The sequence below is a fragment of the Hypanus sabinus genome, unplaced genomic scaffold (assembly GCF_030144855.1).
Source record: "Hypanus sabinus isolate sHypSab1 unplaced genomic scaffold, sHypSab1.hap1 scaffold_1568, whole genome shotgun sequence".
Classification (NCBI taxonomy): Eukaryota; Metazoa; Chordata; class Chondrichthyes; order Myliobatiformes; family Dasyatidae; genus Hypanus; species Hypanus sabinus.
The window spans coordinates 72,498-84,000 of NW_026779646.1; the positions used below are offsets into that span (position 1 = coordinate 72,498).

Here is an 11,503-nt window from a genome sequence, read left to right on the forward strand (position 1 = left end):
GGGGCCTTCAGGATGAGGCCTGTGTCCCCAGTGGACTGAATCCCCCAAAGGACTGCACAACTTAATACACAACACCATCTCCTCCTCAGTATCAGTACGTCTGAAAATATCACTACACTCCCTCCCTGACCTCACTTTTCTCCATGTCATTCTCCTTAGTGAACTCCAATGAATGCAAATGAATAATTTTCTGTATCATATGCTAACTCTGGCAGCAGCCATAGACTCATTCTTTGATCTTGTGTGGTCCAGTGCTCTGCGAGATTACTTACTTGTTCAACTTATCCAGAGGGAATAGTTGCAGAATTGTTTTTTTATTGAACAACAGAATGAGCGATTTTAATTGCCAACCTTAACCCCACATATCACTATAGCCATCAAACACCCTGCAACCCCTGAACTACTCGAACTCCTGCTTCCGACTTCACAGGAGTTAAACCGCACTCAGTTTAATTCTATCTAATACTAATGCTATTGGACAACTTCATTCCATTCAGGCTGGATTTATAATATTTCCTTCATCGTTAAAACAAAGTTTGACCCGTTTCCCACCCCTACGCCCGGTACGACCGAGTATGTCGTAATCTGGTTGGTTTCGCAGGTACCTCCCTCTCCGTGGGCAATGCATAAAAAATGTGAACCGTGTACATTGCGCCCCACCACACGAAGCCCAATACTATTCTAACCTCTGTACGGTCATCCGAGGCAGTGGAAGGCATGAAGCCTATCATAAAAGCACTTTCGGATCAGGAAGTGCTGCTACCAACCTGTGGTCCTTGTAATTTTCCTGTTTTACCGCTTCCAAAACAAGGTTGTGATAATGAGTGACTTGTTTTTACAATACTTAATGGTTATTAACAAATTTATCTATACCTCCCGTCGTAGCCGATACCAACGTCATTCACTCCAGTATTCCTGTCACATCGGAATGTTATTCTGTTGTGGATCCTGTTCAGGTCTTACTACATAAGGATAGTCAGTAGTTGTTTATTTTTACTTACAGTGACAGCGGGAAGTGAATTGGACAATGTTGTATCATGGGTAAACTGAGAGCCTCTCTCTTTATACCGCAGGTAAATACTAGTGTCACGTTCTCCTTCGGGTGTAACGAAACGCCGAATTTAACGTCCGGATAAACCACAGCCAATGCAAACCAGATCGCAGTAAGATTAACCATTTACTGTTCACTCTTCACATTAACATATGGTGAAAACTGTTGATAAAACAATACAAGATTGATACAGTATTTGTTCCTTCCTTAATATCACATTTCAAGTGTAAATACTTGCAAAGGTGACTATAACTACATTACACTAAGGTGCAGTATACAGGGAGAGTTTACCTGCTCCATTGACTACTTTAAATACACTTCCATGCAAACTATCCGCGACTCTTTAACTAACGAAAGCATAAACATTATCTACCGACGTTACCTCTAACAGGATCACTATTAACATCTTAGTTCAATATATCGATTATCTATTAACTTACAGCGTTGCTCTCACTGTGATTTCTCATGCCTGCAAAACTGCTTGTGCTCAGGTGAGCCTCGTGGAAAGCCCCCACCCTCGCGCTAATTTCAAACCGGTGTTTTCCCACAAGACGCGGCGAAACCGGATGTGACGTCATCGCATGCCGATATATTTTACATGCAATGAATATACTTTAAACACTTCTAATTCTAACTAGAAAATACTATTGAATGAATTACTAAGCGAAAATATTATAAACTAAATAACTGTCGTAAAGACAGCACACTCCCCGCTTGACCTTCGTAAGGTCACAATGAGCAGAGTACAAAACTTAGTCTCTTAATCAGTCATTGGGTAGAAGTAGAATAACTTCTGTAACTGGCCCTTGGTAAATTTTCACATCGCCTTGGTCGGTAGTCTTCAATTCGATCTTCCTGACATGTCCATCCTCGATAGGGAATGTAGCAGTGATTCTGGCCGTTGGCCAGCTGTTGCGAGCGACTTGCTTGTCCCTGAGCAGGACTAAGTCTCCAACTTGAAGATTCCTACGGGGTTCTGTCCACTTTTGTCTCTGTTGCAACAAAGGTAGATATTTTTGTCTCCAGCGGGGCCAGAACTGATTTGCCAGAGCCTGGACTTGTCTCCATTGCTTTGTGTACAAATCCTTGTCTGAGAAGTCTCCTGGTGGAGGAGGTGCTCCTGCCTTCTGCGTAAGGAGCGTTGATGGCGAAAGTATAAAGGGGTTTTCTGGGTCAGAAGACACAGGTAGGAATGATTGTGCGTTTATAATGGCTGTGACTTCTGCCATTAGGGTGCACAGTACCTCGTGGGCCAATCGGGTGCGTTGCTGTATCTCAGGTTTCCTTTTCCAGGTTTTCCGTAAGGACGTGAACCGTTTGACTGCCTGCTCTTTGTTATCTGGTGAGCGCTGGCGTGGTTCTCTGATTGGCAATGGGGCAACCCCATTATTTGCTTCATCTCTGAAGACCTTGGTGTCTTTGGGTTTTAAAGAAATGGTATCTTGAGCTGATTGTGCAAGTTTGTTGTCATACTTCGTTAGAGCGAAGACTGACTGGCCCAGCGACTCGTCGCTTGCCTCGCGCTTGTTAACGCCTTGTTGTGCTTCTTTAGGGTACACCTCAGTGAGGCAGATCTCGGAACAAGAACGGCTTGACTGAGTTTGACCGCAAACTTCTGTACAGTTCGAGCTGACAATTGTTGTCCTGGAGTGAACCTCTCCCTCCCCGCCGTCCTGTTGTGGGGGTGAAGGAGCGTTGTCGGTTCTTTCATTCTTGACTTCATCACGGAGCCGTGAGGGTAAATTTCCTTCCTCGTATGGATGTGATGCAATCGTGACTCTCTGAGGTTCCTCGTAGCTGGGGAAGTTATCGAATACGTATGGAGAGGGGAGACGAGCCTGCCTGTCTATTTGATATTGTACATAGTCGCTTGTGCGTTCCAGTCTGGTCCTTTCTAAAGTAGATCTTACTTCGGTCAGATCACGCGACCCTTCAGCTTGTTCTATGTACTTTGCTTCCACCCTGGCAGCTTCTCTTTCTCCTTCTAGCTGCAGCACATGCAACTCTCTCGATATTTTTGCCATTTCCAACTGGGTTTCGGCTTCTCTGGCGGCCTCTTCTCTTTGTCTGGCAGCCTCTTCGGCTTCTCTGGCAGCCTCTTCTCTGGCAGCCTTTTCTTTCTGGATTTCGGCTTCTTTGGTGGCCAGTTTCATTTTCAAAACTGCTTCTTGTCTGGCGTAACGCAGTAGCGCCTTGGCGGCTTCTGCCTTTCTGGCGGCCCTTTCGGCTTCTCTGGCAGCCTTTTCTTTCTGGATTTCGGCTTCTCTGGTGGCCAGTTTCATTTTCAAAACTGCTTCTTGTTTGGCGTAATGCAGTCGCACCTTGGCGGCTTCTGCCTTGGCTCTTGCCTGTGTGGACTTTCTTGATGTCGTTCTACTGCCCTTGTCGCTGGGCGCCATCGACTTGATCCCGGATCGAGCTGACATTGCAGCACTTGAAACACCTGATAACGCCTGGGTGGGCTTACTTGATGTCGGTTTACTGCCCTTGTCGCTGGGCGGCGTCGACTTGATGCTGGATAGAGCTGACATTGCAGCACTTGAAACACCTGATAATGCCGCTTTTTCACTGTCACGTTCTCCTTCGGGTGTAACGAAACGCCGAATTTAACGTCCGGATAAACCACAGCCAATGCAAACCAGATCGCAGTAAGATTAACCATTTACTGTTCACTCTTCACATTAACATATGGTGAAAACTGTTGATAAAACAATACAAGATTGATACAGTATTTGTTCCTTCCTTAATATCACATTTCAAGTGTAAATACTTGCAAAGGTGACTATAACTACATTACACTAAGGTGCAGTATACAGGGAGAGTTTACCTGCTCCATTGACTACTTTAAATACACTTCCATGCAAACTATCCGCGACTCTTTAACTAACGAAAGCATAAACATTATCTACCGACGTTACCTCTAACAGGATCACTATTAACATCTTAGTTCAATATATCGATTATCTATTAACTTACAGCGTTGCTCTCACTGTGATTTCTCATGCCTGCAAAACTGCTTGTGCTCAGGTGAGCCTCGTGGAAAGCCCCCACCCTCGCGCTAATTTCAAACCGGTGTTTTCCCACAAGACGCGGCGAAACCGGATGTGACGTCATCGCATGCCGATATATTTTACATGCAATGAATATACTTTAAACACTTCTAATTCTAACTAGAAAATACTATTGAATGAATTACTAAGCGAAAATATTATAAACTAAATAACTGTCGTAAAGACAGCACAACTAGATTTATGCACCTTGCTGTTTCCAGGGGAAGTAGAACTTTCCAAAGTTACATTATCTTCTTGTTGCCTCTCCCACCCTGGTTAATCATGAAAAAAATTGTTGCTTTATTGAGAAACATGGACTAAAAGAGGTCACGGGGTAACCCTCGATAAACTGCAGGACACTCCACAGTATTTAGAGCACATACTTTCGTAAGGAGCTCGGCAACAGGCAAAAGAACAAATTGCAGCTTTTACTAATGAAGCACCTCCCCGCTCCCGAACTGAAATGCTTCCCGTTTTGGGAATTTTCAATTAATGTCGACATTGGATTACTGAATATCGACTGATGGAGGCTCCTCTTCGACAAGCCGCATTACTGAGCATGTCCGCCGAAATGCAACAGACTCAGGAAATGAAGGCAGCCTTTAATACTCTTAACACCGCTTTGTCAACTGCCTCAGCTCTGGGCATATCTGACTATCCAGCTCATTTCCAATTATTTGTGAATGTACAACAAGGGTTTGCTAGTTGCATTTTAACACGTTGACATGGGGGCCTCAGCCCACCCATTCCATATTATTCTGCACAATTACAACATTTGTAAGAGGCATGCCAGGTTGTCTAAGATCTGTCGCTGACACTGCAATCACGGTAGAAAAGTCCAATCCTATTGTGCTGGATCACCTTGTTGAAGGGTAGAGGACCGAAACGTCTCTTTTCCATATATGCTGCTTGGCCTGCTGAGTTCTCCAGGATATTGTGTGTATTACCTTGATTTCTAGCATCTGCAGGTTTGCCTTGTTTGTGATTGTACTCAGAGAGCAGTCAGCATCAGGAGGATATGGGATGCATTCACACAACCGAATTAAGCCCAGGTCATTGCCATCTCTGGAATGCGATGGTCTTGCCGGACAGTTTTCTTGTAGTCGTTAAACCACTCAAACTGCATGAGTTATACCGGTGTTGTATAACGCCAATCGGCTGCAGGGCGGTGTATCAGTGAGACGGAGCTTGAAATGCAAAAGAATGAGTAATGTTCCGTCAGCAAGCGGTACCACATCATTTAAAGAAATTATGTAAAAAACAGTGTATTTCAATCCTCAGACTCGAGGTGTTTGATGCATTTTTCTTGTGATGAACGGTAAGCTCAGATGATCAAATATTAATTAACATTCCAACCGACTCGACCTTCCCAGCTGAGCGTTTCCAGTAATTTCCGTGTTTAAATCGGATTTCAAATATTTATTACAGTTCCAGATAAAACTCAGTTAGATCCAGAGAGAGAGAGAGAGAGAGAGAGAGAGAGAGAGAGAGAGAGAGAGAGAGAGAGAGAGAGAGAGAGAGAGAGAGAGAGAGAATGAGAGAGAGAGAGAATGAGAGAGGAGAGAGAGAGAGGGAGAGAGAGAGAGAGAGAGAGAGAGAGAGAGAGAGAGAGAGAGAGAGAGAGAGAGAGAGAGAGAGAATGAGAGAGAGAATACAAAAACGAGCAACATTTTCCCGTGGCTTTGGAATTTTACTACAGTTCAGCGTACACCTATTATCAGTGTAAATATATACACTACATACAACAAAGAGATTTATTTTGTTCAGTAGGGACCGGGCGAGTGGACAGAATAGAAGGCGAAGTAAGAAAACAGAATATCACGAGGCCTTGGGACGTGAACGGAGGTAAAGCCGAAAATATGCTGGGACAAAGAGAGAAACGTCCGGAGATGGAGCCGGAGTTGAAAAAGAAAAAAAAGAAAACATCTGCGTATTTTAGAGAGCTCAGCTGTTCGCGGTTGTTCTACATATCGGCAGTCAGATATAGAGGGAACGTGGTGTTTGAGTCCTGTCTACTGCAGAACGAAACTGGTCGCTCTATGATTTAACATATTTAGCTATCAGTTTCAGCGGGTATTTCACCGCGTTCTTCAGCTCCTCTCTGAACTTGCTCTGAGTCACGGCGTAAATACATGTGTTGGTGCAGGAACTGAGGATCTGCAGCATCACTGCCGTGGAGTCTGCGATATAAACAGGAATCCACGGCCCGAGTAGCGAGTGATTTGTGTAATCACTGGTAGATATCAATTACCACTCGTGTTAACCACAGAAATATAAAACTCCCGGTTATACTCAACAGTAAAACGACCGATTTCCTTCGGTTCTCTGTCTCTGGGTCCTTGTCATTCTTTCCGTTGTTGCGGCCCCGGAGCCCCCAGCGGACTTTATTGGCGAAAAAATTCGTCTAACGGTCAGAACATTGAAAAATAAAATCAGAAACAACGGGAGACAAGGCATTAAAATGCGATGAATCATCTCAAATGCGGCCCACGAGGGGGACGTAGAGAAGCTCGCTTTGATCACGCAACCATAGAAAACTCCATTAATTATCTTCGTAGGTTGTAATGTAAAGTAGAAAGGGATACTTTCTAAACAGCCCAGGACACTCACTGTCCCGATAACCAGAGCCGCCGTTCTTTCCGTGCAATATTTTATTTTCAGCTTTACACAGCAAATGGCCACAAATCTGTCACAGGTGAACGCGACTGTCAGCCAGACAGAGATCCCGGTGGTGGCTAAAAGCAGGCAATAAACGACCCTGCAAACGGGAGTCAAACGGAAGACAGAAAATCTGAAATATATCATAACAGTCCACTTCAGCAGGGGTTCAGAGATAACGACCATGAGATCGGCCGCTGTCATTCCCAGCAGGTAGTGAGTGATACATTTGGAGAGACCGCACTTTCCACGGAACAGGATAACAATCGCCACCAGGTTAACTGCAAGAGAGAGGGGTGTAAGCAGTGAAATTACTGACGAGTTCAGGAAATTGAGCAGCAGTGTGATAGACTCAGATTAGATCTTGTGATTTTTTTTCTGTCTCAAAACCGGACGCAGAACATATGAACCCGCTGACAGTCTGCATTATTGGCGTGACAGGGAACTTGCCACGAGTTTTGTAAATGTGTTAAATCTGGGGGAAATTATCAAAACCGACGAGAGGGGAGCTGCTTAAAGGCTTTCTCGGCTGCAGTTGAGAGTTGAGAGTTAGGGGGCAAAACAGTGAAGCATGGACATTGAATAACCGCATCACTGGTTCGGAGCAGCACAGGAACAAAACGAAATCTGCATCTGCTGTTACCTCTGCTCACATTTCTAAAATAAATAAGCCCTGAACGTTGTTCCATTATCCCGTCACACAATTCACACGCAATTCCTATGGACAGACCCACAGAAGGACGACTGGTTCTCAAAGATGCGGTATAACCCGGTGCCCTCCTGTACAGGTATTTCAATTCACCGTTATGCACTGCATCGGGGCAGCGGAGAGGTTTTCAATCAGATAGCATCTCGGCTCCAATATGGAACGCTGCCTGCTACGAAAGCAATGGGATTAATATTGCCAGAGACTTCAGCCCATGACAGAAAAGCGGGGACTTGACTGGTGACTATGGAAACAAGTAGCGAGAAAAACACTTCAGAATAAGAATATTCGTATTAACTCTCATTTTCTGCCGTTTGCAGGTGTGACAGCGGCTTACCGGGAATTCCAACGGCTGAAATAATCGGGTAGAAAATGTCTTCTATGCGCCAGATTACTGGATATCCCATCTGAGTGACGCAGCGAACTCTATTGCTCTGAAATACAAAGCTAGGCAAGACGCTCTGGGCTGACGCACTGCAACAGGCTCTGATTTATACAAGGGATCGATCTCCAGTGACAAGTTCCACATTGGACCACTGTTACTGAACAATCAAATTGCATCATCGGCAGTGTCTCAGGGGCAAATAATGTGGAAATGTAACAGGAACACGTCACTATCAATTGGCTTTACCTCAGTCTGATCCCTCTGTGTAATTCGATCAAAATGTGTAATGAGACCATTAACTGAGTAATGGGCGACTTCATTTCCAATGTTCCACAGTTTTATTGGTAGCGGTCACGACCGTTCCCATTTTCCAACCAGAAACTTTCACTGTGGTTCTCTTGCCACAAACAATCCAGAATCGATTTTCAGCATATTCGGCAATTTTCACTGTTGTCGGCCTTCCAGACAGCACCATCCAGCGCTTTCGAGCTTTCTGTTCACACCGCAAAAACGCCAGTTCAGACAGGCGGTCAAAAAACTCAACTCCGAATGCAAAGTTAGAGGCTTTTGTGTGCAGCGACCGTTTACCACAGAATAAAAAAAATATTTATATCGTACTTAGTTATTTTATTTGTTTAGTTTGCAGCAGATAGGTGGTCACTAAGCTTCACCAGCACCACCTTACACCGGAAGATAGTTTCGATGATGTTGAGTACAAGCCTTTCTTGTGACGTCACTCAACCTGCCGATCTACCTCACTCCGATACCGTACCTCGTCACCCTCTGAGATTCTGCCTGCAACAGCTGTATTATCAGCAAAACTATAAATGATATCTCGGCTGTGCCTATGCCACTGTTACAATTAAGGAACGTTTATTGTGTCACATGCAGCCGAATAGGCCACCTGTACTCGTAGTCACCCGGACACAATGAACACGCTCACACGGACAGAATTAGTAGGCCAAGCCTAACTGAATAATCGACCAATCCCGTGATGTCACGTGCCACACCAATAAAGAGTCGCCCTGGTTTTCTTGTCCGTTCGGATAGGCGTAATCCAGAAACCCCAGGCTCGAGTGATGGTCCGGGTTCAATAGTTTCTCTTCGATAAGTTGTGGAGCTAAGCCGGCTCGTTGTGGAACGACGGATTCACTTGGCCATCCCATGAGGTAGTCCAGCTGTCGGCGGCATACACTCAAGTTCTCTAGTTACCATCCTCAAGTGTTGAAGTAGCTTCTCGGTCCTCTTTCACCACAACTTCTCCTTTCATCCACTTTCGGCTCTCAGGGTTCCGGCGAACATAAAACCGATTCCCTACCTCAAAGTTGTGATGTTCCGTATTTCAGTCATACAGCTCTTTATTGTCTTTTGTCTCTCTTACTCGGTCTTCCGGCTCTGGCGCGATAAATCTAACCAGGAACGCAGCTTGCGGTCCAGAAATACCGATGTGGTGGTTTGTGCGGTGATCTGGCATCTGGAATAAAAAAGCCAGTTGATCCTGTGGACGGCATCACCTGACTGTGCAGGTGATATCTGCCTCCCAGATGCGCTGAATAACTTCTACGCCCGTTTTGAGGCGGAAAATGACGTGACGGCGAGGAAGTCCACCCCTCCTCCTAATGACAAGGTGCTGTGACTCATCATGTCCGATGAGAGAAGAACCCTGTGCAGGGTCAACCCATGAAAGACTGCTGGACCAGACATCATCCCTGGTAGTGTGCGCAGAGAATGTGCACACCTGCTAGCAGATGTTCACACTGACATCTTCAACATCTCCCTGAAACAGCGCCACCGTTCCAACGTGCTTCAAGGCCGCCACCATCGTCTCATTGCCGAAGAAGTTTTCAGTGTCCTGCCTAAATGCCTACCGTCCCGTTGCACTCACATCTATCATCATGAAGTGCTTCGAGATGCTCGTCATGAGGCATGTCAAGACCCTGCTGCCCCCCCCCCCCTCACTGGACCCCCTGTAGTTTGCGTACCGTCCCAACTGCTTAAACGATGACGCCATTGCCATCACCTGCCACCTGGCTCTACTGACCTGGACAAAAAAGACACATACGTTCGGATGCTGTTCATAGACTTTAGTTCGTCATTCAGCACAATCATCCCTCAGAAAATGATGGAAAGCTGAGCCGACTGGGCCTGAACACCCCCCTCTGCAACTGGTCCTAGAATTTCTGACTGGGAGACCTCAGCCAGTCTGGATCGGGAGCAGCATGGGCATCTCCAACACGATCACACTGAGCACGGGGCCCCCTCAGTCCATTGCTGTTCACTCTGCAGACCCACGACGGAGCTGCAACACACAGCTTGATCTATCGGAGGTGGGGGAGAGGAGGGGAGAGAGAGAGAAGAGAGAGAGAGAGAGAGAGAGAGGAGAGAGAGAGAGAGAGAGAGAGAGAGAGAGAGAGAGAGAGAGAGAGAGAGAGAGAGAGAGAGAGAGAGAGAGACAGAGAGAGAGAGATAGAGAGAGAGAGAGAGACAGAGACAGAGAGACAGAGAGACATCTCCTTTCTGCCATGCAAGTGTCCACATCACAATCATACAGATGTGTGGTAGCTGATGCTGTTTCGCTCTATGTAAGGAGTCAGTGCGGAGGGATAGGCTTAAATCCAGTGGCATCGGCATGTTTTATGAAATCATTTTGTATTTATTTGCAAGGAAAGATGAGGCTGTAACTTTGTATAATTTACTCTCCATTGAAGATCACACTAAAGCAAACAGCCACCAGGGCCCTAAACCGGTTATTCGGTTTAGTTTATTATTCTTTGTTCCTCCTTAGTCAGTTCTGTGGAATGTCACCTCTCACTTGAGCAGTATGTGCAGTCAAATATTATTTCAATCTCATTCATACTGGTCTTGTTCCTTTTTTACCGTAGACTGATGACATGATATATCTGTGAGCTTACAAATGTCGGACGGAAACAGGTGAATCAGATTTCTTCTGAACTATTATTAATCTCTGCTGTGGTTTGCAATAAACCTTTATTAAATCTTAGAAATAAGGAAACAGGGAAACGGACACATTTATTCACATTGGCCATCGCAATAAATTTGACAGAATGGGGTTTAACGCTGGTAAGCGTTTGATTAAAGGCATATAAGTTATTGTAAAACATGTTTCGTATTGAGGCAAAACATTAGTCACGCACAGTTGTGCACAGTAGGTGTCGCAGTCTATATATTATTACATTGCTCTTTCGTCGAGCCACTGAAGACAAGCGGCTCCTGATTATGTTATTTGAGGTGCTATAATTGCGAATCGACTAAACAGAGTCCAGATTTAAATTTGATGCATAAATCATAACTGTTTCCGGTGTAAGTGTAACAAATTCCTTTCAGCATTGCTGATGTGAAACCCAGTGCGATGAACACTCGCTTTCTCTCGTCTACTCGGTCGGAGTGTAACCACTGTCCGATGTAACGATAACAATACAGCACAGTGAGAGTTCTTCCCCAATAGCTTGAGTGCTTACTAACCTTCTTGCGAAAAAGGCATCATATGATCTTGATGTTTAGGGTACTAGAAATCCCATCAACGATGCAAATACTGAAATATTCACGGTGCAGTTTGTATTTTGCTTATGAAGCAAAAGTTATATTTGCAGACTTGTGATTGGCTATTAACAATTCAATATATTACGAATGTT

At 45.0% G+C, this 11,503-nt stretch overlaps 1 protein-coding gene across 1 annotated transcript; it reads right to left on the reverse strand.

The window, feature by feature from the left end:
* Positions 1-1,546: 1,546 nt before the first annotated feature.
* Positions 1,547-4,109, reverse strand: LOC132387150 (uncharacterized). Its single transcript, XM_059959504.1, has 3 exons — positions 4,028-4,109; positions 3,600-3,749; positions 1,547-3,494 (listed from the first exon to the last, which is right to left on the reverse strand). The coding sequence occupies exon 3, from the start codon at positions 3,475-3,477 to the stop codon at positions 1,816-1,818; it is 1,662 nt and encodes a 553-aa protein (XP_059815487.1). The 5' UTR covers positions 3,478-3,494; positions 3,600-3,749; positions 4,028-4,109; the 3' UTR covers positions 1,547-1,815.
* Between the last annotated feature and the right edge of the window lie 7,394 nt (positions 4,110-11,503).